Below are 27,231 nucleotides of genomic sequence, written 5' to 3'. Positions count from 1 at the left end.
CCGAACACCTAGGCCCCCTCCATCCCCACAGAGCAGTGTCGAATCGCATCTGTCTCCTCTTATCCGAAAAAAAGATCTAGTACCAAAGACCAGTTATTATGAAGAGAAAAGAAAGGTCTTTGCGATGTGGAGGTCAAGCGAGAGGGAAACGGCAGAAATGGCCAGGGAGGCCCTGGGATCTGCGAGAAATTTAAAAAAAGAGTACAGAGAAGTTCTAGAATCCGCACTAACAGAGTACTCCATGTTGGTGGGTACAATGTTGTTCACTTTGGAGGCCCAGCTTGAAGAGAATGAGAAAAACCAAAACAAAGTGGTCATAGAAAAAATGGAAGAGCAATCACGTCTCCTGCTTGAGACACAAGAAATGATGAAAACTATCTATGCCAAAATGGAGAAACAGCAGGAGACTGGAGAAGCTCCCAAGACCTATGCTGAGGCAATCCTAGCTGGACCACCACCAAAGCGGCCGGCCGTCCTCCACTCCCTGGTGGTGTCGTCGGAAGACGTTGAAATGACCGGGGAAGAGGTCCTCACCAGGTTGAGGGAGACGGTCAAGGCAAAAGAGGGATGGACGAAAGTGGAAAGAGTGAGGAAGGCGAAAGACAGGAAGGTGGTGATGGCCTTTGCCACCACCGCCGAGAGAACGAAAGTAAGAGAATGTTTGGAAGCGAAAGGGAAGGGTCTTCGGGTCGAGGAAGTCCAGAATAGGGACCCGCTTCTGGTTCTTCGGGGCGTCATCTCGGATAACACCGATGAAGACATACTTAAGGCCCTGAAGAACCAGAACCGACATCTCTTCGACGGCCTCGACCAGGAGACCTGCAGGGTGAAAGTCCGGTATCGCCGTAAGGCGAGGAACCCGCACACGGCTCATGTGGTGTTGGAGACATCGCCACCCCTCTGGACACGGATCACAAGCGCGGGGTACGTACACATTGACCTCCAGAGGGTAAAGGCCGAGGACCAGTCCCCGCTGGTCCAGTGTTCGCGGTGCCTCGCTTACGGCCATAGCCGGAAATTTTGTTTGGAATCGGCAGACGCGTGTAGCCACTGTGGCGGCCCGCATCTCAAGGCACAATGCACGGACTTCGCGGCGCAAATTCCACCTTCTTGCAGGAATTGTCGGAGGGCGAAGCTCGACGAGGTTGGGCACAATGCCTTCAGCGATTCCTGCCCAGTTAGAAGGAGGTGGGATGAGCTGGCGAGATCGTCCGTTGCGTATTGCTAAGGGCGTGCTGGCCGACGCAGTGGCGCTACCAAAAGAAGTCTCCACATCCCTGGCACAGAGTGCGCGAGACAGTCTGCAGGGACTCTGTATCTGGAAGAAACTTAATAGCTTTTTGCAGAACAAAGTTCCTGTAGAACAAGAGGGATATAACGCGCGTCCTCCGAATAATGTGCAAGAAATTATGAGAGGATGTATGGGAAGGACTCTGGCAGAAGAGAATAAAAGGCTCGTGTCTTAGTAAATGGTAAAATTTATAAATGTCTCAAACTAAAATGGCGAGCAAATATGCTACAATTATATAGTTGTATATAAAGTAGTAGCATAGGTAAATAAGTATATAGGATAAGAGTTTGTTAGTAATTTTAAGTAGTTTAAGTTGTAAAACAATATAATTAAGCATATAGAATTAAGAAAATTGTTGTAGTTAAGTATTTAAAATAAAAATAAAAAACTAATGTATAAGGAATGTTTTACACGGCGATAATATATATCGACGGGAAATGTATAAATAAAATTACTCAAGTATACAAATAAGAAATATGTAAAACAGAAATAAGCCAGCAACAGTTGTTTCCTTTACCCTGAATGCAATAGATATAGTAATAAACATAGAGTAGCATTAGGTACATTAAAAAGGGAACTCACCCTGATCGGTGAAAGATGATGAATGATAGAAGAAATTAGTATGAAGAATGAAAGTACGAGAGGCATGATTGATAGAACTGGTATGAAAGAGAACTTAGTAGACACAGGCTCCGACCACAATATCGGGGGTTTAGAATAAAAAAAAAAAAAAAAAAAAAAAAAAAAAAAAAAAAAAAAAAAAAAAAAAAAAAAAAGGTTTCAATATTCAAACATAAATCCGATAACCGGGATAAAGCATTAGCAGAGCATTTGAAAATCCTCGAACCTCTATATGGGCGCACTACGAATCAACAACAGAACCAAAACCACAATATCGTATTTACTAAGTACTTCTGAAACGTTGAAACATGCATGTATTTTAAAATACTGTTTTCAAGCAGTATTGTGTTCCTGTTGGTGAGTAAGGTGACCAGAGCTCCTGGGGGGATTGGGGATTGGGTCGGCAACGCGCTTGCGATGATTCTGGCGTTGCAGGCGTCTATAAGATACGGTAATCGCTTGCCATCAGGTGAGCCGTACGCTTGTTTGCCGACCTAGTGACATAAAAAAAAATCATCTAATATGTCTGAGTCCCCATTTAAAATCGAAATGTTATTAAATTCTTCAAACCCAAAAATAATCTCAGCATCAAAAAATATCTAAGAGATAGATAAGCTATCTGTAAGTATATTGTCAATTGGAAACACAAGTGTCATGTCTACGACTTAACTATTATTATTGCGAGTACACCAAAAAGAAGCTACGCTTGACTGTACATTAAATTACATAAGCTTTGTCTTTTTTTTATTAAGTAGCAGCAAAACATTTCATAAAAATAGCAATTTGATTATTGAAATTAGACTCAATGGCTTTAATGTAATACATAAATTAACAAACATCATTATATTATTTATAAGAGGCCGTCCATAAATCACCTCACACAAATTTCAAGTTTTTTTGTCTCCTTCCCCGTCCATGTCACAGCTTGTCACATTTATGAGATCTAGCGTGACGTGACATATTTTGCAATTTTACATTTAGTAAATAGGTATTTATAGGCATTTAGTATCTTGTGTATAAAAATTTCATTTTTAATACTAAAACTTAAATATACGTTTTGCAAAATGTCTTGTCACGAAACCTTCGACCCCCCCCCCCCTGTCACACTTTATCGACTTCCTACCTCCCCCCTACACACGTTATTGGGACGGGCCCTTATTTGGTCCATTTTGTAATTAGTAACTATAAAATATAAACACGAGTAATGTTAGGTTGTAATCGCTGTCGGTTATTTCTGCTGATATATTTAAATTTACATTGAGTTGAGTTGATTGTATGTTATTGAATCTGCTTGATTAAATTATTATTCATAAAAAATGTTCGTGAGTTTAAAATTATATTAATGATGACGATTGTGTGTTACATTTGTGGTGTCTTAGTATGATTGTTTGCCTTTATGGGCCCCTCCAATGTGTCTTGACAGCACATAAAGCCTACGGTTTACAAGAACTGGTTAAGTTCCAATCCCAGTAAGTAGTCATTATACACAACGAAAACAACATCATTTGCAAAAATATCAAATTAGCTATACATTACAACGACTGTTGATTTTCTATTCCCTAACGTTAAGGAAATATTAGTATTTTTATATCTTGGAATATTATTTATTTATTTAATACCGTATTGCACACAATTACAACGGAAGATAAAATAATGTAGTTGACTGACATTTGGAGTAGTGGTGCGATATAAAAATGGATACACCGCAGCTATGGGCTAGTTCTTGATTAGCAGTATTGTCGAAAAGTTGACCTGAATAAGATCTTTGTGTGGAACTGCTAAAGATATTAATTTTTCATAAAAAAGTGTTTCTCTTTACAAAATACAGTTGCGAAATAGCGGCTTTATCGCTAAAGCGAATGAATACCGTAGGTCTCATCGTGCGTCTGTAGTCTCATTGCGGAATTTCGCAACGGATAGTAGTTAACACGTTCGCCGCATTTCGCAGTTTTAGCTCGAAATATTCGTGAGAAATTCAACAGTGCCGTGCCGGGTTGAACTGAAACTGTGAAGTTTCGCTCTTGCCGGCGATCGCACGGTAAGTTGCTTAGTTTCGAACTACACTTTAACGCTACGTTAGCCCGCTTCGGTAATTGTAATTATTATATTAATATGTAAATCGAGCAATGTTGTATCTATAATAATGAAGTTAGTTTGAAGTATTTTTAATTATTATTTATGGAAATATTTTGATTATCTTTTAGTTTTTACAGTAATAATTGAGTTCTGAAATACTGTTTTTCATTTTTGTATTTAGGTATTAAAAATAAAATAGCTATGTGTATCTGTTGAGTAACCTATAGACGCTACCCTCCCCCCCCCCCCCCCACCCATTAACATACCTACACAATTACACAATGCTAAAGATTTATTTGTTTATTTCTGCTTAGTACCATTATCACTAAAGATCAAACAGCAATCTAATAGTTTCTGTTTATCTATTATAATACGGCCAAAAAAAAAAATAAAGATATTATCCCGGTTCTCATCTCAATCGAAACAAATGTATCCCACGAAAGCAGTAACAAATAGCAATCAAGACAAGACCAAAAAAAACATTAATAATTCATAAAAAAAAGTACAATATCTCTAACACAAATCTAATATTACGTTAACACGGTTTCTGAGCACAAAGGCAGCAATTAGAGGAAGCGGAGAAAGAAATTCACTCTGGCTTTGGGATGCATTGTTTTCAACTGTTTTAAGCGATTTGTCTCGCGCGGGGATTACCCACTGGTTTTGTCACTACGAAATACGGTACCGAATTGAGATTCGTGAATTAGGTATTTCAATTCACTTTTTATCTATAATATAAAAATGAGTCGCTGAATGTGTTGCTAAGCGCAAAACTCGAGAACGGTTGGACCGATTTCGCTAATTCTTTTTTTAAAATATTCCTTGAAGTACGAGGATGGTTCTTACGGAGAGAAAAATTCTAAAAAAAAAAATAATAAAATTAAAGAATCGACTGTTAGGCGATACGAAGTTCGCCGGGTCAGCTAGTATTTTATAGATGTTTTTAGTTATTTATTTGAGACGAAATATTTATGTATTTATATGTTGGAGGATAATAATAAAATATTTTTTTTTTACTGTATTTTGGTTACACATAAAAGAAGTTTATTGTTGTTGAACATATGTGAATAAGTTAAACTGGTTAACTGGACTCCCGATCACGCATTCACCAGCTCCCCAAGTCAAGCGTGCGTAAAGAAGTTGTACTCCAAAAAGAAACAATAATAAATATTAGGTAGTAAAATCATACGCCAATCTTTAAAATATCTACCTAATAATATCGAAGTAGGTAGGATTTCATAACTCATCATCATCACTTCAGCCTATCGCAGTCCACTGCTGAACTGCTGGAGGGAGGTTGGCGACCGCAGGGCTGGCTTTGTAACGCCAAAGACGCTGCTGCCCGTCTTCGGCTCGTGTACTTCAAAGCCAGCAGTTGGATGGTTATCCCGCCATTGTATGGCTTTTTAAGTTCCAAGGTGATAGTGGAATAGTGGAACTGTGTTATCCCTTAGTCGACTCTAATGACACCAACGGGAAGAGAGGTGGTGGCTATATTCTTTACTGCCGTAGCCACACAATAGGTAGGATTTCAAAACCTATAAAAAAATGAAGAAGTAAGTGCGTTGCTAAGAAACTCGAAAATCGATTGGACCCATACAACAAACTAATTTTACAAGCATCAAACCTCAACTAGGATGAAACCACGAAAGGCGTGTAGTACTAAAATAAGCCGGATTTTCAATTCGGAAGGCGTCTTTTTCCTCGAACCTTATTCGTTTAAATGTGAGATCCCTTAAATCAAATTGATTTGGAGTAACGTCGTTAGCTTCGCTTAACACGAAATTCTCTTTGAATCGAATACAAACAGATGAAATGTATTTGAATCTGTTTTATCCATTTTTATAAAGGTGACCTGAACGTGAACGTTAGTACTTTTTTTCGTAGAATTCAATTTTCGTTAATTGTATATATTGTAAATGTTATAATGTTTGACAGCCGTCTGGTGGATTATATTTGTATCTGGTCTGGTTGTATGTACTTGTAGGTTTCCTCACCGTGCCTTGAAGAACACATAAAGCTGTCCATCCCAGTTATTGTTATATACACCTGACAGTTATTGTTAATTATAGTAGGAAAATTATTTTAATTGCCAACCCACACTAGAGCAGGACGTTGTATGTCGTCTGTTCCAACAGTAAGCAACTTAATACTTATGTTATAGGTAACAGCTGGTTGATATAGCTACATATTTCTTATAATACATATAAAAAAATACATATATCATATCAGAACTCGAGACGTAAATCGAACCAGAAACCCTCGGATCAGAAAGCACGGCGAGTAATAATGCGTACCAAATATACAAGAAATATTTTACTTAAAAACCCATTGACCTAAAACAATCTCATTTAACGAAACAAAATTTAAATGTTAAACCAGTCCATAATCCAACAAGGTTAGAGGGTCCATTTCAGATTTGGCCGCTAGCCAGATCCTGTTCCTAACATCTCCTTTTGTTTACGGGATTGAGTTGAATTTTAGGAAATTAATTTAGATCCTGGAAGCACATTATCTAAAGGTCAGGCTCATTGTAGCAAACTATACTTTTCTAATACATACGTTATATTAATTTTTTATTGTGTACCGTGAATTCGATTTAAAAATTTCCACGGTCGTAGGAATATATTTTTGTACTAGCTGACCCCGCAAACGTTGTTTTGGCATAATTTCAAATATTTCTCTCAATTTGATCGCAGCACCAACTGTCGGGACAAACTGAAATTAAAATAGAATAATATTTAATACTAGCTGCTGCCCGCGACGTCGTCTGCGTGAACGCTACAGTCACGCCGCAGTACACGCTACTAACAGCACCAAAAATACCTACGATTATACCTTTTAAAATAACATTCATTTACCCGTATCTTCTTTACATTTCATATCTACAGAAAAATCTCATAGATGCTGCTTAAAAATTAAAATTGCTTTAAAATTGTCTTGTCTACTTATATTCATTTAATTATGTTTATCGGCTTAGTTACTTATATTGCGTGATTTTTATAGTGTGAAGCTAGCTTATTTTGCATTTATTAACATAATAACAACAACATTCAAATATGCGTCGTTCGATTACACGTTGTTACAGAATGCGTTGAGGAAATAAAGGTTCACTGCTCGTTCCCGGTAGGTGATAGCATGATAATATGTAACCTATATGTTGACCCGACTTCTTAATAATATTCGTGCCAAATTTGAAGTATATCCATGCGATACTTTTTGAATTTATCCCGGACATACATACAGACAAACAGACAAAAATTCTAAAAACTATATTTTTGGCTTCGGTATCGATTGTAAATCGCACCCCAAGTATTCTTTTAAAAAAATATTCAATATACAGTTTTGACTTTCCTACAATTTTATCATATGTATATATTAGGACTAGCCACACAGCTTTCAGAGACCCCAATTTCTGCCCAAATGATTGTGGCTATGGTTACTTCTCGAGTCTAGATGTAATACATTATATGTATTTATGTATACACGTTTATTTGTAAATAAAAATAGATTCGTAGTTATATCAATTACCTGTCAACTACAACGAAACTATAACAATAACACTAAGTTGCCAATTAAAAAAAAAACAAAGTCGCGCTTTTTATATAACTAGTTCGGAAAACATAGCTTGCAACACCAAAAGCATAGCAAGTGCGTTGCCGACCTTACCCCAAGGAGCCCCAGGAGCTCTTTGAAAGCAGTATTATTTAGCCGTGATTTTTTTTTAAGTTCGAGATACTTCCCCAGTCGGGCTGTTTCCGAGTTTCAGTGTGTATATCAAAGATATACCATAGTAATATTTTACTAAACGCAGTAAAAGGGAGACAGTACTGGTCCGAAGGCAATAATGCCGACTAGCGTCATACCAACCTTCTAGGTGCGAGAGTACATTGAGATTTCAATTCACGCTCTGCCCGTCCACGCCTCGCCGGTTCGGAACTACCTTAATGGAACGTACATTTGTATTTCAATTAAGAAAATGAAGACCTACATTTATTTTTAACCGAATTTAGAGACGGGCGTTATTTGTAAGAATCTAGAAAACCTTAATACGTAATAAACTATGGAGCAGAGTACTAGAATTGATTGTTATTGGGGATATGGGCGCAAAATAAGTGCTATCAGCCATAAACATAAGTATATATTATATATATTCATACATACACATATACATATATATACCTACAAATACACACATATACACGTACACAAATACCTACAAAAACACATAATAATCTATAATATATATAAAAGCGAAAGGTCACTCACTCATCACGAAACCTCCGAAACTATAACACCTACAAACTTGAAGTTTGGCAGGTAGGCTCCTTATAGGACGCAGACATCGGCTAAGAACGGAATTTACGAAACCCGACCCCTAAGGGGGTAAAACGGGGGTTGGAAGTTTGTATGAAAGTCCTATGTTTTTGAAGTAAGACACCTGAAATTTAAAATGTATGCTCTATAGATGGTGAGAAAGAGTCCAAATAACGTATCTTTAGAAATCAACCCCTTTTTGGGGTTGAAACGGGGGATGGTACGTTGACTCACTGATCACAAAATCTCCGAAACTATAACACCTACAAACTTGAAATTTGGCAGAAAAGCTCCTTATAGAACGTAAACATCCGTTAAGAACGGATTTTACGAAAATTAACCCCTAAGGGGGTAAAACGGGGGTTGGAAGTTTGTATGAAAGTCCTATGTTTTTGAAGTAAGAGACCTGAAATTTAAAATGTATGCTCTATAGATGATGAAAAGGCGTCCAAATAATGTATCTTTAGAAATCAACCCCTTTTTGGGGTTAAAACGGGGGATGCTACGTTGACTCACTGATCACGAAATCTCCGAAACTATAACACCTACAAACTTGAAATTTGGCAGGAAGGCTCCTTATAGGGCGTAGAGATCCGCTAAGAACGGATTTTACGAAACTCGACCCCTAAGGGGGTAAAACGGGGGGGTTGGAAGTTTGTATGAAAGTCCTATGTTTTAGGAGTAAAAGAAATTTAAAATGTATGCTCTATAGATAGCGAGAAGGTGTCCAAATAATGCGTCGTAATCTATATATATAAAAGAGAAAGGTCACTGACTCACTCATCACGAGAACTTAATAACCGCTGGATGGTCCATCCATCAAGGATGGACAAAGATGAGGCAGGGAGGTAGATTATAGTTAGTTGACGTCCGCTAAGAACGGATTTTGCGATATTCCACCGCTAAGAGGGTTTAATTAGGGTTGATAGTTTGTATGAAACATATACAGCCTGAAAATAAAACTAAAAATGTGGTTTATAGAGAGCTTTTATAAAAAATAACTATTAAATTATACTAAATTGTGCCTTTTAAAAAGTTACTCAGTTTGATAAGCATTTCAAGTGACTGAAATAAAAAAATAATTTGCGTTAAACATCTTAATTGTACGTGAGAATAAGGTTCAAATTGTGTAGAAGTTTTTTTGAAGGGTCGAATGAAAGATGCGTGTGTCCAGCTTAGAGGTTTATTTCTGACTAACTTGACGTTTGTAAGTAAAGTGACATTAATAGACATATTCACATAGACATTCCGCCCCCCAAAGGACGGCGTTCTTTTATAACACAAAACACAATTATATTTTATAACACAAAACACAATTATTTTTATAACACAAATAACATCAAATCAACGGATCTACCATGAGCTGTTCAATTTTTATGCAGGCTAATCTACAAGTCTTATTAACAACGTTATAAATTTGTTGATATTATTCAAATATCAGAAAAGAAAAAAAAGCAGTTTAATTTCAGTTCATTATAGGTGCTCATAGTATATCCTCAGGTAAGTACCACTTAATATATTTTTTTACAAACTTACTATTATTTTACAAACTTATTATTTTTTACATCCAATGATATTCAGTTTCAATTTCTATAAAATGTTTTACTATATTCTCTTTTTTTTTTTTTCAGAAGTATGACATATAATGGAACTATATTCTTAATTATAACTTAATATAGTTTTGATTTTACTAAACTCTGAAAATGACATTACAAATCATTTTCCTCTTTTGAAGATATAAATTGAAGCGACCATTTATTTCAAAATTAGTTCCTGAATATCCAACCACTTAAATACACATACATATACATATATTGCAATTGCTAAATGCATACAAAATCATTTTACAGGTAAATAACTTAACTTAGATAAATGTAGTGTCTATACAATACAGTAACAAAAGGTAACAGTACAATAAAGTAAACCTTTAATTTATAATGTAAATAAAATTTGAAAAATATTAAGTTGTTTTATTTATGTTAATTAATGGCCAGTTAAATAAAGTATGTATGGTACCTATTAGTTAAACTGTAAATTTTAATTATTTTGTTTCTCATTATTGTTTTGTTTCAAAAGCATACATATTTTATTTAAAGGTCGTTTAAAAATACCATTTTTACATTTGATTGACACTACACGAGTAATATTGTCTGGGCCGACATGTTTATGAATTATTTTACCTAATACCCACTTACTAGGTGGAATATTATCCTCCTTTAATATTACACTATCATTGATTTCTGGTTCAGTGTTTTTACTATGCCATTTATATCTCTGATTAAGACTTACTAAATATTCCTTGGACCATCTGTTCCAGAAATCATTTACCATTTTTTGTGTTAATTTCCACCTTTCATAACACGGTATTTTACATAGACTATAATTTTCATCAGTTAAATTAAGTAAGGGCTCACCAATCAAAAAATGACCAGGTGTCAGGAGTAGGGGATCATTAGGATCGTCGCTCAAAATTGTTAAAGGTCGCGAATTTAAACATGCTTCTACTTGCGTTAGCACTGTAGTTAGTTCCTCGTATGTAAGTGTTGTATCCCCAATGACTCTTCTAAGATGTACCTTCATACTACGAACCCCTGCTTCCCATAAGCCACCGAAATTTGGTGCGTGAGGAGGAATGAAATGCCATGTAGTACGCTCTAATGTTAACAACTCTGCTAATTCACCTGGTGTTGAAGATTTAGCACTCTTAAACATATTTTGCAATTGTTTGTCGGCTCCTACAAAATTAGTACCATTATCACTGTATATGTTTGAACAATGTCCTCTCCTCGCTGTGAAACGCCTAAATGCTGCGACAAATCCATTTGTTGTTAAATCCGTTACTGCCTCTAGATGTATGGCACGAGTTACCATACATATAAACACACATATGTATCCTTTGTAGGCCTTAGCACCTCTGCCAGGTGAAAATCTAATGTTGATAGGTCCTGTATAGTCCACGCCAGCTGAACTAAAAGGTCGACTTGGTTTCAGTCGTACCTCTGGTAACTGACCCATCAATTGCTGAGTAGTTTTCTTCGAGTATCTAATACATGTTACACACTCACGGTAATACTTCTTTACTTGACCTTTAGCTCGTAAGATCCAATATTTTGATCTGATATAGTTTAACATCATCTGTGGTCCGCCATGTAAAGTTTTCTTGTGAGCATTCATAATTAAAAGTCTGCTAAAATGACTCTTAGCAGGTAAAATTATGGGATGCTGAGTATCATAGGGCACCTTTGATTGCTGAATCCGACCTCCAACTCTTAGTATTCCTATTTCATCAAAAATAGGACAAAGATTACGGATTTTACTTCCCTTAGAAACACATCCACGAGACTTTAACTGTTTTATTTCATTTTTAAATTCTATACCTTGAACTTGTTTTATACAATTTTCTAAAGTTTTATTAATTTCATTTAATGTAACAAATTTAGACTCACTTTGCTTTTTATCTTTTCTTCGAATAACATTTAACCATCTCTTACAGTATGATATGATTCTCAACATTTTTGATAAATCAGAAAATTTTGTCCAAATCAAATCTTGTTCACTTTCTACTAAAACAGTTAAAGTCTTGACCTTCTCTTCTTCTTGTGTGTCATCTATCTCTAAGTAATTTAATTTCATGCTCCTTGTAGACAACCAGGTAGGGCCTTTCCACCACAATGTATGATTCACCAATTCTGAAGCTTGTAAACCTCTTGAGGTACAGTCGGCTGGGTTAACTTCCGAAGCAACATGACCCCACTGTTCATAGTCTAAGATATTTAATATGTCAGAAACTCTGTTGCTTACAAAGGTATTCCATCGACCTGGTCCTCCCTTCAGCCACGCCAACACAATTGTGGAATCAGACCACGCATGTAAGTTAACTTTAGGTATATTCATTACTTGAGCTGTCTCAAAAATTAGTTTAGCTGCCAGAGCCGCGGAACAGAGTTCCAGCCTAGGTATGGAAATTTGTTTATCAATTGGAGCTACTTTTGTCTTGGCTGTTATTAAGTTTACAAAGACCTTTTCATCCTTTACTACACGAATATAAACAACTGCTCCATATGCTAATAGAGAAGCATCTGCAAAAACATGTAATTCTACAGAAGACGTTCTAGAGAAATGTAATGATCTAGGTATAGTAATCTCTTTTATATGTATCAAATTTTCTCTGAAATTTAGCCACTCAGCTAATAAACTTCCTTGCACAGTATCATCCCATTCTAGGCCTGATTTCCATAGCTTCTGTATGATAATCTTTGCTATCACAACAACCGGAGCCAACCAACCTAAAGGGTCATAAAGCTTTGCTATATTAGAAAGAATTTGTCGCTTTGTTATAGGTTGTTTAGTTTCTGCTAGATTTAAGGTATATTCAAAATTATCTGTATCACGATTCCAAATTACTCCTAACACCTTCACCAGACTATTGATTTTAAGAGGGAGTTCATGATCATCTCGCTTATTTTCTCCGATGTATTTTAGTACATTTTGATTATTACTACTCCACTTTTGGAGATCAAATCCTCCTGAGTTCAACAATTTGTTCATATTATTATAAATTTCTATGGCTTCATCTTCTGTTTCACATCCTGTTAAAAGGTCATCTATGTAGAAATCATTTTTTATTATTTTTGCAGCCTCTGGATATTTAAATTCTGCATCATCTGCTAATCTTTGTAGTGACTTCACAGCAAGATATGGAGCACATGCAGTCCCGAAGGTCAGTCTTAACAGCTTGTAATGTCTAAGTTGCTCATCGGGTGTGGACCTCCAAAGTAGCCTCTGAAAATCTGTGTCTTCTTCTGCTACACGTACCATCCTGTACCTTTTTATAATATCTGCAGTTATACAGATCTTATGAGTCCTCCATCTCATCAAAATATGTCGTAGATCCTGCTGGAGCTTTGGGCCCACCAGCAGATCATCATTTAAAGAAAACCCATTAACTCCCTTGCATGAAGCGTCGAAAACAATTCGCAGCTTCGTTGTTGTTTTGTCTTCTCTAAGCACACCGTGGTGTGGTAAGTAGACAGCATTTTGATTGTCAATGTGTTGCGAATCAACTTCGACCATATGTTTTAAATCCATGTACTCTTGCATTACCTTTATGTATTCTCTTTGAAAATCTTGATTACTTTGTAACTTCTTCTCTAAGCTCATAAATCTTCTAGCAGCCATCTCATATAATTTGCCATTTTGACAGCTAGGGTGTTCGGTTTTAAATGGTAACTTAACTATAAATCTCCCTTCCTTATCCCTCGTAGTTGTAGCATCATAGATTTTTTCACATCTTTCTTCTTCCTTTGACAATCTTCTTTTAATTATGTTCGGTTCATTTTCTTGCTCCCAGAAAAGCTTAAGAATGTCATCATCCTTAAGTTGTATATGCAAGCTAGATACCGTATTCCTTGCCGAGTTGCGTGGACTACAAATCTTACCAGACAATACCCAACCAAAAATAGTATTTTGTGCAAGTAAATTACTTGTAGGATGTTTCATGATACCATTTAATAATACATCACTATAAACCTCGGCTCCAAGAAGAATATCTATTCTTCCTGGTGTTGTATATCCTGGATCAGCCAACTCTAATTTTTCTATGTCTGACCACTCAGGTGAATGTAGCTTAGTGGTAGGTAGCAGTGTTGTTAATGAACGTAATACATATGCATTTACACAAACTCTAGACTCGGGATTGTGGCGTGATTTCAAACATAACGAAACCATGTATTTAATTCTCATTTGCCCTTCTCCCACACCTGACACCCAACCACTTACTGACTTACGTGAAAGTTTAAGTAACTGAACTGTTGCTTCTGTCACAAACGATGCCTGCGACCCTTGGTCTAACAAAGCCCTAATAACATGATTATTACCATTTTTACTCTCAACTAAAACTTGAACTGTAGCTAATAATGTACTATTTGAATCGATATGTTCACAAAAATTTGTTATAATATTGTTATCATTTGACAAAATATTAGGCTTACCTCTAGACTTATTCTCTATACCTGTAGATGTAGAAACCGTCTTAACTGGATTATCAACTTTAGGCTCGCGTTCAATATGAATCATTGAATGATGACGGCGTCCGCACCTTTTACAACATGAAGATTGACGACAATTTATTACAGAGTGTGTCGGAGCAAGACAGTTAAAGCACAATCTAGATTTTTTTATTAAATTTTGTCTGTCTTGCACTGACATATTCGAAAACATTTTACAATTATAAATATAATGATCACTACTACATAAAATACATTTAATTTGGTTATTTTTTATTTGATTATTCATATTGGTATGAAACGATTTTGTTTTCGGAATGGATTTAGCTAACAAAGATTTATTTTTATTATTATTACACTCGATCATTTCCAAGGATCTAAATCTTGACTCTAAATAAAGTTGTAATTCGGACCATGTAGGTAACTCAGATTTGACACTTACATGTTGTTCCCACTGTCGCATCGACTCGGAGTCCAGTTTTAAAATGACTAAATAGTTGATAATTATATCCCACGAACGCGTATCTATAGCCATATTCGATAACGCTTTTAAACAGGTAACCGTTGTGTCTAGAAGTTGCTTTATATGACTCGCAGACTCTGCAGTAATCATCTTTTGTGTAAACAGAATTTTCAAAATGGCGTTGCAATTAAACCTCTTGTTATTATATCTCTTCACAAGTTGGCACCACGCTTCTTCATAATTGGCGTCAGTTATGGAAAAATTACGTAACATAGTTTCAGGTTCACCCGATAAATTACTTTTTAAATAATGGAGTTTTTGCACCGGTGACAAAGCTTCATTGTTATGTATGAGAGAACAGAATAAATCGTAAAACGTTTGCCACTCCTCGTACTTACCGGTAAAGGTTGGAATTTTAATAATCGGCAACTTAATATCACAGTTTTTATTAGAATCGTTAACATCGGGAACGCCGGTAGTTTGAGAATTATTCGAAGATTTTAAAAAGGGCACTATCATTTCCTTTAACATAGATTTAGTACTGATATACATCTCCTCAAACGCTTCAAACACTTCATTTTTAAAATATGGAAGTTTTCTGTCTTCCTCTTTCGAAATTTTCAAAATAATATTTTTATGTCCTTCTTTAAAATCGTTCCATAATGTTTCTAATTGCTCCAATCTAGTTTCTAAATATGCTTTTTTAATTCTCTCCTTCGGTGTCTTTCTTAAATTTTTCTCACAATTTTTTAAGTTCTCAAATAACTCCATTTGATATAAAATGTATTTTTCCATTGTATATAATCCAAAATTCTTCACTAACGCCAAACACTGTATTTAACTTCGTAAAAACTTCTTAAAAACGTTGTAATATCTTGTAATAAATAACCTTTGAACTTAACGACACGTTTTTTACACACTTGTTGCCGTGGAATGTACTTCCTTTGTTCTCGAAATCTCGACGCACGCTCGACGCACGCCGTCCGCTCGATAGGACCAAAACTTATGTACGTGAGAATAAGGTTCAAATTGTGTAGAAGTTTTTTTGAAGGGTCGAATGAAAGATGCGTGTGTCCAGCTTAGAGGTTTATTTCTGACTAACTTGACGTTTGTAAGTAAAGTGACATTAATAGACATATTCACATAGACATAATAGTAATGCATATCTTCATAACCACGCGGACGTAGTCGCAGACGACAGTTAGTGTATTATAAAATAAAGTCCCCAAAAGTATATGTGAAAGATTCCTTCAAAATCTACTGAACGGATTTTCATGCGATTTCACCAATGGAGAGAGGGCTTGGAGAAAAAGGTTTACGGAACGGCTAAGCCGATTTCGATAATAGTTTCACTGGAAGTTTGCCGGGAAAACTTTGTGACACACTGATTTCTACGTGGGCGAAACCGCGGGCACAGCTAGTTTTTATATAAGTGTATATTGATTTCTTCAATAATTCTGAGTACATTTGCGTAATACTCTATTACATCGATGTTGACGATAGTCCTATATAAATGTAACAATGGTATGGTAGAGATTAATTCTGGAGACAAAACGATTGAGATAAAACAAACTTCAGCTTCATAATTTCAAGAATAGAGATATGTGGTATACCTAATAGGATATTTGAAAAATGAAGTTCCAATCTGGAGACATAGTTTTCAAATTAATGGTAAGGCGTTTAGTCATTTTGAATATTTTTTTTCTTAAAGAGCCTAATGAAGCATTTTTTTAAATATCATATCAAAAATCGAGCGTTCCAGCGGGGATCGAACCTGCATCCTCCGACTGACCGTGCCGGTGTTCTAGCCAATTCAGCTATGGAACGATGTACCCGCTAGATCGAAATTTTTGATATGATGATTTTATTTTCGATCTAAGCGACCGTGGCGCCGTCTATAGTGAGTTCTTTACAGAAACCCGAACTATTCAAAGTTTCAAAATGAAAATCTTTGACAGGAGATGACACCGTGCTATTTTTAATTTATAAGCGGGGATCCAGTTCCAGGTTCGATCCTCGCTGGAACGGTCGATTTTTGATATGACATTTAAAAAAATGTTTAGGATTTCCTAATGTGTGGGTAACACGAAAATAAAACCGTACAAACTAATGAAGCATATTTAAATTTGGAACAACTAAAATGACGACGTTTCAAAGATATTTTAACAATCAATCGATAACTTACAAGACATTAAAAATATAATTATAAAGTGATCTAAATATAATAATATTATTAACATAAATTAGAATATAGGAATGGTAACAGTTGTGCGACGTTAGTAATCTCCGACGCACGTAGAAACGTAAAATATTCCAATATCTCGTTTTCCCGCTTGAAATCTCAATCAATGTTGTCAATATCGAAGCAGATGTTGATTACGGCATATTTTACATGTAGAGTGCTTTCTGTATCCTTGTACCCTTTTTTTCATTTCTTACTTATTTACAGACATATTTATCCTGTGAATTTCGTTACAAAATGGTATTAAAAATTATTTTTATCACAAGTAAAGTTATATTGTGTAATACGAGTATTTTCCATTTGATTTTTTTTATTAGTTGTCCCGTAGAAAATTAATTGTGGCGAATCGATACTTTCCGAAGTATTTTTCGTTTTTCGCAATATTTATGTTTTATTAGTTAGGCTATTTATTACCTACATAGAGCAATTTCATTACATTTATAATTTATGATTAGATTCTAAAACCTGACTAAAAAATGTATAAATCTTGAAAACTACTTTTTTTCAAAAAAATCGCCATATTGAAACTAGTATTCGTATTGCGGTATCATTTTATCATTTATTGAATTCCGTTATAAATTCTATCTAGTGGCCGATCAAAAACATTTTTGAAGCCGACTTACATAAATAAATCTTAAATTCAGATTTTGATACCAAATATTTACTTTTTAGTTTTATTCATACAGGTAATTCGATTAAATATCGACGAACACTTTTAAATATAAATTTTAAATAGTCACAAGTTAAGGAAACTCTAAAATAGTATAAAGGCTCGCAATAAAGCAGTAAACATCCCGCCGGTCCGTCCCCCACCCCACGTAGATCCGCTACGAGTGCCCTCTAAGAGCACTATAAATAAATATTTCAAGTTACGACCTGAAAAGGATTCTCTTGTTCTTAATAATGTGTTTGTTTTCTTCTTTCAATATAAACTCGGATTAGGACTGGTTAAGTTTATAACAACTTTTCATTATTTAATAAATATATGCAGTCGTTACACAGTGTCGTAGATAACTGCGCTGTAAGGAATATTTGATTAGAATAATAGAATTGAATATCCCACTGCTGGGCAACAATTATTTTTTAATATAAAAGAAGTGTTGGAGTTGGAGTCACGACGAAGTTTCACTGTGCAATGGATAATGCTTTTCCCATAAAGAGAAGCGATAGTATGTACGATTATGATAACAATCAGTACGCGACTATTTTGTTTACTTGGATGAAGCTTCTAGAATCTTTTTATTTACTAAAAGAAGGAGTAAAAGCCCATTTAACTGGCCCTAGGACCGTAATGAATAAATCTAACATATAAATATTAAGAAAATAATTATAGGCGATGTATCTTTTAACTGAGGTAGGTCACAGCAGGAAATATCCAGCTTAAAATCTGGAACAGCCCGACTGGGGTACCTTACAGAAAATCAGAGCTAAATAACACTTCTAGTACCTTACAGAAGATCACAGCTAAATAAAACTTCTTTCACGTAGTGTTGTGTTCCTGTGGCGATTAAATTAAAAAAAAAAAGAAAACCCAACAAAGATGTAGGTATGAGGAAATCTCGCAACATGTACCAATATGTGTTATACCCGCAGGAAACTAGCGTGATGTACTTCAATCAAAAGAGGATCAACTCAAACAACGGGAGAGCGCATCCCTCCCGTGAGATCGTTTGGGTATCCTAATTTATTAATGTCAAACAAGAGAGCTTGATGAGACTTCCAACAATTCCAACAAACGTTTCACAGACTTCATATGTTAATATTTGACTAGTCCGTTTTACGCAGTTTGCAGTGACCCTGTTTTCTCGGCCGGTTGTGTGTTCGACTCCCAACCAAAGTGTAGTTGTAATATTAATTAATATACGTATATTTATCGAAAAAACTCCACCTTAATCAGTCTGCTGTTATCTATAATATAAGCATCAAGTTACTATTTTAGGAACAGGCAGCAATTCGTGTACGTTAAGGATATTTATATATTTATGTTGGCTAAACTGTTATGTAATAGTCTGTACATATTCCACAGCTAGATAAATGGGGAGCCTATTAGAGAACAGAATTGGAGCTTAATCAGCCAACTCCCTTGCGGGTACTTCTGAATATATCTCAGAAGTTCTTTTGGGACATGACACTTCCTTACGATATACACCCTTCTTGTCGAAAATATAAAAATGTTTACCACACACTGCCGTCTAAAAAAAGTACCTTACTTAAGGCATATATTGTAAGTAAAGGCCGTCGTAATATATGTTTATATGTATATGTTTTAATAAAAGTATCATCATCATCATCATTCCAGCCTATTGCAGTCCACTGCTGGACATAAGCCTCCACAAGTTCGCGCCAAAATTGCGTGAAATCATGTGTGTTGCCCATAATCACCACGCTGGGCAGGCGGGTTGGTGACCGCTAATAAAAGTATATTATACCAGAATCCGTGCAGAATTCGATCAGACTCACTGGATGGTCACTGGCAACTGTGCCCACGGGTTAGTCAAGGGAGAGAATTTTCAAACGAATCAACTGGAATTTCCAGTACCAATTCAAACCCTTGGTACAAAACGTCTTTCTCAGGAAACAAACGAGTTTCTAGGGTATAGCTTGAATAATATATCTTCATTTTGAAGTTCACGCGAACGAAGACAAAGGACCACTTCAGTTAAAGTAAACGATCGAATTTTATTTCGCACGTACTCAGTGCCGTTGCTTCAAGTAAAATGTATAAAAAAATTAGATTTATAACTTTTTAAGAAATTGTAATAAAAAAAAAGAAACATAATTACAAAGGTAAGTAAAAGGGTTTTAGACAATGTACTTACACTCACAGAGACCACTCACCTAAGACAATTTTTTTTAATCTTTTTTTTAATACTTAATCGTACACCACAACTACAATTTTAACATTAAATACATTTAAAGACAGTTACAGACTGTGAAGTGATTTAAAGAATATTTTAAGCCTAACGAGCCTCATTTCCTTTGTAATGTACTTGCCGCTAAATTCAAAGTATTATTATTGCCCTTAAAGTCCTAAAAATAGAACAAGGATGCCAAAAGTATGATTTTAGAATTTTTCTTTAAGCCTACAGAACCTACCGTCGCTTTCATCAGTAAGGTTTCCTGACCTGGTAAACTTCGTAAATTTTATTTTCGTGAGTAGGTATATCGATTTTTATGATTTTTTTATACAAACTTTGACGTTACGCGCTTACGTCAGCACGTTGTTTTTGTTATTGTCAGTACAAGGTTAATCTATACAAATAAATAAAATTGGAGTGTATATAGTGGATGTATGCACGGTGGATATACCAAAATGTTTTTTTTTTTTTTAATTTTTGTCAGTCTGTCTCTCTGCCTGTTTGTCTCTTTGTTCCTGTTCCTGTTTATCTCTGAAACGGCTGGACCGATTTTGACGGGACTTTCACTGACATAAAGCTGATGCAGTAAAGAGTAACTTAGGTTACTTTTATTTTTTGAATCTATTTATTTTATAAGTCTGCGAACTGAAAAAATATTTTTTTTTTTTTTTTGTTAAATTCCACGCGGACGAAGTCGCGAGTACAGCTAGTACAAAAATAAAATTGAAAAGATATCAAAATATTTACAAAAAAAACAAATATCATGGAAGACGTTTGCCGGGTCAGACTAATAAAATAAATAATTTACTAGGAAATAATATACCTACTATAATGTAAACATCACACCAAAAAAAACATGTTTCAATTATTTTCAGACTCAGAAATATATATGTATATATATATATATACATTGCTGTGTGGTCACTGTAATGAAGAATATAGCAACCCTCTGAATATAGCAATATTTCTTCCCGTGGGTTTCGTAAGAAGCGACTAAGGGATAACACAGTTCCACTACCACGTTGAAACTTAAAAAGCTGACCGATGGCGGGATAGCCTTCCATCTGCTGGTTTTGAAATACACAGGCCGAAGACGGGCAGCAGCGGTCACCGACCCGCCTGCCCAGCGTGGTGACTATGGTCAAAACACATGAGTTCACGCCATTTTTGGCGTAAACTTGTGGATGTCCAGCAGTGGACTGTGATAGGCTGAAATGATGATGATGATGAATGATATATATACGGTCGAATTGAGTAACCTCCTCCTTTTTTGAAGTCAGTTAAAAAGTGCTTGTTTGATCGCAATTAATTTAAATGACACGACACACACGACCTTTCGATTAAATCAAAAATCGTCGAAATCGCCCAGTTAAAAGTTCTGGGGTGAACTGTGAAACATACATACTTAAAAAAATAGTCGTATTGAGATCTTTTTTTTGGAAGTCGGTTAAAAAGGGCACTCAATGAAAAGAGTGCACGAAGTAAGGGCTACAGACTAGTGTTTCATCAAAAGTGCATTTACTGTGGTACCCTGCTAGAACCTGTCTTCATGTACAATTGTAACCGAGAAAATATATTTATTTTTCCGTATTACTGTAATAGCGTAATCTGAGAACAGCGCCATCCAGTGACGAGTGCGTTACTTAACCTTGTAATTTATTTGTTTTAAATAGTTTGTTTACTATGCAAAACAAAAATTACTAATTAGTTACGGTTTGTCTTCAAAATAAGTTCTTCCAAAATATTATAAGCCCGTAACCCCAAAAATACTTATTTATTTTATTGAAATAAATTTCTCTCTGCCTGCAATAATCAAATAAAAAATGAGTAAATAGTCCACCCAAAAAATAAAAAGTTATTACAAAATAAATTGTGTTGAATTATAATAGTAGTTTTAATATTAAAGTTTATTTTCTCAAAGAAATAAATTAAACAGAAGCATAAAGGAAAAAATATATCAGACAACGCGTCAATCGATTATCTATCTATTTATACGTGAAGCAAACACCTTGTACACCATTTTACGGAAATAGCGCTGACGAAGAAGTATGAAATTTGGCACACTTTTAGTTTATATAGAGAAGGAGTGCAGAATGCTAATATATTTTTTCGAAATTGTACATAAATTAATTTAAAAAAAACATTACACAGCTATGATGTATTTGACACACATACGCATAAACATCTTGATATACTCTTTTGTTTATTGTTAAAGTCTAACCTCAAATTGAGAACAGATTATAGATTAATATTGTTTGTCTATACTAAATGACAAACATAACTATTATAAATTCATTAAAATCTTAATAATGTTCAAAATTATAATTTAAATTAATTATGGCCGAATTTGGACCGCTAGGCGACCACTATTAGACATTGTAATAACATAACAAAAAGGAACGTGTAATGCATTCACTTTGTAAAAAAATAAATAAATATTATTATTAAATAAAAATTATAATTATTAATAAATCATTTTAATTCAAAGATCCGTGATGCTTAGTTTTAAAATAATGTATATGTATATATATACATATAATTATAGTCGCGTGATTCCACAGAGTATAAAGCGCGAGACGATTATTTTATGATCTCAGTTAAGCACCGCCTGTTAACTTTCACACACACAATGGTAAGAGGATATAGAACATGTATTCACTTTTTTTTGGAATATTTATAGTTTTTAAATTCAATTTGTGTCTTAAATAATATCATTTTCCATTTTGACGGGTTCTTCGTACAACCTTAACTACCGTTAGTCGTTATTATATTTTGGTATTTAAATAGTGTTTTCAAAATCATTTTAAAATTTCTTACAGAAATCCTTCATAGCTCTTTTCGTCGTCATGGCCGCCGTCACCGTCAACGCCGTCCCTGTAGAGAAAGACGCCACAATTCTCAAACAAGACGTCGAAGTCCAACCACAAAACCACGCAATTGAGACCAGCGATGGTATAAAAGGACAAGACTCCGGTTATGTCAAAAACGTACCGGTATGTAGTAGACTTTTTTTATACAACTAGAGCGACAAATAGGCGTAAGACTCTAATGGTAAGCGGTCACTGCAGCCTGTGAACGACTGCAAAACCAAAAGTATCGCCTGGGCGTTGCTAACCTTACCCCTGAACCTTCCTAGGACCCTTCACCTTACTCACTACAAGAACACAGCACCACTTCAAAGCAGTATTTGTGATCTTCTGTAAGGTCGAGCAACTTTCTTGGCTTCTCCACATTGAGCTGGTTCTTTTCTGCTGTGTAAGTCAGATTACAACTTACCAGCTGCTCACAACAGACACCATAGCCTAAATAATATTATTTTAACGTTTTGGCGTATTCCCGTTTTTGAAGGTTACTCAATTCAACCGTATATGTATATGTTCGGGGATAACTTCGTCGAGCTCGTCGATAATTCTTTTTTTGTTGAAAAGAAGATATCCCAAGTGTAGTACCATGACAAGGAAACCAGGATCTGATGATAAAATCCTAGAGAAATCGAGGGAAACCCTCGAAAATCGTAGTGACGAATAGTGCGTTTTTTTTTTAATTTTTTTCGTCTACTTACGTTGTATTACTTGTCGATGTAATTGAAGTAGGTTTTTTTCGTTTGTAAGCAAACACAATTATTGAATTCAACTTTAACAAAGTAAAAATACCTGTTTTCTTATATTATTATATTTCCTTTTTATTTATTAATTTTTTCTTAATTGAAAGTCTTTAACGATTTAATATATAAAAGATAAATAGTATAATACGTAAAACATTTTTTTTTTAATTCATCGAGAGTTAATTTTTATTAAATAGTACCGAGCCGACTAATCAAATGACATTTACGAAGCAGATGAGCAGGTTGCCGAAATATGTACATAAATAATTAAAGTCTAACCTTGACATTTACTTCAAGACCGTGACACTCCTAAAAAATGTACAAATAATAAAGATCTAATGCATTCCCTGCCTTTATTTTAATACTAGCTGTCCGGACAGACTTCGTTCTGTCAAAAGTTAATATTAAAATTTATTTTTATTTCATTTTATATTTTTTTAATTTTTTACTATTAAAACCGTCCATTGGCCTTAAGGAACATACAAAAAAAAAAAAATTAGCTGCATTGTTCGAACTATTCTCGTATTATGCGCTTAGCAACATTCGTTTTTATTTATATAGATTACCTCTTTCGAGTTTTAGTAATATTGTTAATTTATCCTTAATATCTAAATTGTAAAATCTAAGGCTATGCTCCAACACCTAGATTTCTTACATTGAATTTCATATTTAACACACCTTACTCGATCGTTACAAAAAAAAGTAACATGATGAACAAATCAAAATGATACTGATTAGTATGAAGATAAAAGATGAACAATACAACTTCATTAAAATAAAAATTGTGGAATCTAAAATGCCATATTGAAAAAAAAAGATCGTCATCGATTATCTTGCAATAACTTTGAATTCTTATAATTCCGGTTTTTTAGCTTAAACGCTGTGTTAAAAAAGATTGACAATGGTTGTCTAAATTGAGTAGTATTTGCGGTATTGGTCAACTTGTAAGCAAATTGACTGTTTTGTTGACTTCTAATTGTTTAAACTTTTCAAACCTTCTGTCAGTTGTAAAAACTATCGGGTTCTTCACAAAGATTAAAAGGAGAATGATACGATTCCATACATTCTTGGGCCAAAGTGTAATAAAATGAAAATGGTATCAATTAATGCATTTAAGCTAATTGATCCCTCGCTGAAAATGAAATCGATAATCATTTTGGTTTATCAGATATTAATTGATATTTTCGATATTAATGTAACTTTATTTGAAATGCACATTATTGTTTACAGCTTTAATTGTGCATCTAAATATCTTGAGTTAATTAACTAGTGCAAACATTTTTTTTTTGAATTCTGTAATCGATTATAATTGAATCGATACCCAAATAATCTGATGAAAACTATCTTTCTCAATTTTCTCCGCTTCCAGATTCAGAATTGAGCTGATATTTTATATTTTAAAATAAAAAAATATGACCAATTTTTTAAACCATATCTCTACTCATTACATTTTGGCCCAAAAGTCCCCATCTCCTTTAGTAGTGTTTTGTTAACAAATACTATTGACGCTTTTAGGCAATACTAGATTAAGACTTATTCGTTAGGGGTAAGAAGAGACATTGGCCAGGAGACATTTTATTTCATGTTGTTTCAGGGTGAACATCTTCCCGTTAATCCTACACTTCAGCCAATGCCATGCAACATCATCACGATAACTCGCACCATCAAGCCCCCTGAAATGCAGTACCCAATTCGCAAGGAGTAATTAAGTTTAGGATATTACGATATGTACGCTACTAGTCGAGCATTTATAACGGATCAGTAAAAGTTCTTATCCATTCCTGTGTTTTATTCATGGTTATAAGCATCTCGAAGCTATGGTGAGATTGAGTATGTTGTAATGTTTTTACATTTATCCAAACTTTTGGATTTATAACAAAAGTAAAATATCACTATTATTATATGCAAATAGTTTTAGGCTGTGTGGCTACGGCAATAAAAAATATAGACACCCTCTCTCTTCCCGTGGGTGTCGTAAGAGTCGACTAAGGGATAAGAGTTCCACTACCAGCTTGGAACTTATAAAACTGACTGGTGGCGGGATAACCATCTAACTGCTGACTTTGAAATACACAGGCCAAAGACGGGCAGCAGCGTCTTCGGTGCGACAAAGCCAGCCCTGCGGTCACCAACCCGGCTGCCCAGTGTGGTGACTATGGGCAACACACATGAGTTCACGCTATTTTTTTTTCTTTTATGTCACTAGGTCGGCAAACAAGCGTACGGCTCACCTGATGGTAAGCGATTACCGTAGTTTATAGACGCCTGCAACACCAGAAGCATCGCAAGCGCGTTGCCGACCCAATCCCCAAATCCCCCCAGGAGCTCTGGTCACCTTACTCACCAACAGGAACACAATACTGCTTGAAAACAGTATTATTTTGCTGTGATCTTCTGTAAGGTAGAGGTACTACCCCAGTCGGGCTGCTCCATATTTTGAGCAGGAAATTCCTGCTGTGCCCTACCTCAGTTAAAAATATTATAAAGTATTTTTGTCGCTAACTTGAGAAGTTCTCTTTTTTTGCAAATGTCTACCGATGGTAATGACTAACGACGCCTTCAAAATAAGTCCTTCCAAAATATTAAAAGCCCGCCGCATGAGAAGTGGAATAGGTAACCTAGTACAATGTACTTTATCAAGGAAGTGATGTCAACGCGAAAATTGCTATCTTTTGAGCCTTTTCTCTTGTTTTAAGGACAACGATTGAGAAAATGTATACAATAAAACTTATTAAACTTATTTTATTGAAATAAATTTCTCTCTGCCGCATGGATTAATATAAACATTGAAATTAAAAATGAGTAAATAGTCCACCCAAAAAATAAAAAGTTATTACAAAATAAATTGTATTGTATTAAGATGTACGAAGTTCCGTGAGCTAGGTTTTATATGTTGTTTATTGACAGGGTAATTGTTATGTGTTTTTAAAATAATATTATAGGTTATCACTTGATGTCACTAGCCGCGATAAGATCGTCTATATGTGATAAATATAAAACCAAATAATATAGTAATTAAAACCTGCGGTTTTATTTGGTTTTATTTGGTTCACTGGGCCCATAACAGGTTATGGGCCCAGTGAACAATATACAATTGATTTCGTAACAGTAAATACAGCGAAAAACTGTGGTAAAGTATACAAGCGAAATACGACAACGGATGAATCTACGTCTGAGTTATTTGACATTTTTACGTCGTATTTAATTTTAAAGATTTAAGGTATTGTTGAAAAAACATTATCATGGCTGCTTCTATTAAAATTGACCCGTTAACTGCAGATAACTATGATACGTGGAAGATTCACATGAGAGCCATTTTGAAGTAAAATGATTTATGGGAATACGTATTTGGTACTATACCTAAACCGGTTCGTACCGATCCTAAGTATGCAGATTGGGTGAGGATGGACGGAAAGGCAGAATCAGATATATTACTGGCTATTAGTCCTAGTGAGCTCGCAGCATTAGATAGTTTGGATACTTCGAAACAGGTATGGGATAAATTGAAATCAATGTATGAATCTAGCGGACCAGCGCGTAAAGCGTCATTGTTGAAGAAACTTGTACTGACGCGCATGAAGGAAGAAGACGATCTTCGTAAGCACCTTGCAGATTTTTTTGATGCAGTTAAAAAACTCAAAGAAATCAGTTTAGTAGTTTTTGACGAATTATTAGCGATTTTAGTATTGTACAGTCTACCAGATTCATTCGCTATGTTTCGCACTGCAATGGGATCGCGTGATGATCTACCGTA

The 27,231-nt window shown here is 35.0% G+C and overlaps 2 protein-coding genes across 4 annotated transcripts; one reads left to right on the top strand and one right to left on the bottom strand.

The window, feature by feature from the left end:
- Positions 1–1,253: 1,253 nt before the first annotated feature.
- On the bottom strand, positions 1,254–15,568 carry LOC123670468. The gene is made up of 3 exons (XM_045603962.1): positions 14,668–15,568; positions 10,720–14,316; positions 1,254–1,312 (listed from the first exon to the last, which is right to left on the bottom strand). Exons 1-3 carry the CDS (start codon positions 15,566–15,568, stop codon positions 1,254–1,256), a joined length of 4,557 nt encoding a protein of 1,518 aa, XP_045459918.1.
- Positions 3,797–25,255, top strand: LOC123670359. 3 transcript variants are annotated; one of them, XM_045603860.1, is made up of 3 exons: positions 3,797–3,950; positions 22,693–22,866; positions 25,072–25,255. In XM_045603860.1, exons 2-3 carry the CDS (start codon positions 22,720–22,722, stop codon positions 25,180–25,182), a joined length of 258 nt encoding a protein of 85 aa, XP_045459816.1. In that variant the 5' UTR covers positions 3,797–3,950; positions 22,693–22,719; the 3' UTR covers positions 25,183–25,255. The 3 variants fall into 3 exon arrangements, with proteins under 3 accessions (XP_045459816.1, XP_045459815.1, XP_045459817.1); XM_045603859.1 differs by lacking the exon at positions 3,797–3,950 and adding an exon at positions 22,421–22,505; XM_045603861.1 differs by lacking the exon at positions 3,797–3,950 and adding an exon at positions 22,481–22,524.
- The last annotated feature ends 1,976 nt before the right edge of the window (positions 25,256–27,231 follow it).

This window comes from Melitaea cinxia, chromosome 4 (genome assembly GCF_905220565.1).
Source record: "Melitaea cinxia chromosome 4, ilMelCinx1.1, whole genome shotgun sequence".
Taxonomy (NCBI): Eukaryota; Metazoa; Arthropoda; class Insecta; order Lepidoptera; family Nymphalidae; genus Melitaea; species Melitaea cinxia.
The sequence above is the reverse complement of the archived record's forward strand: the minus strand, read 5'-3'. Positions and strand labels throughout refer to the sequence as shown.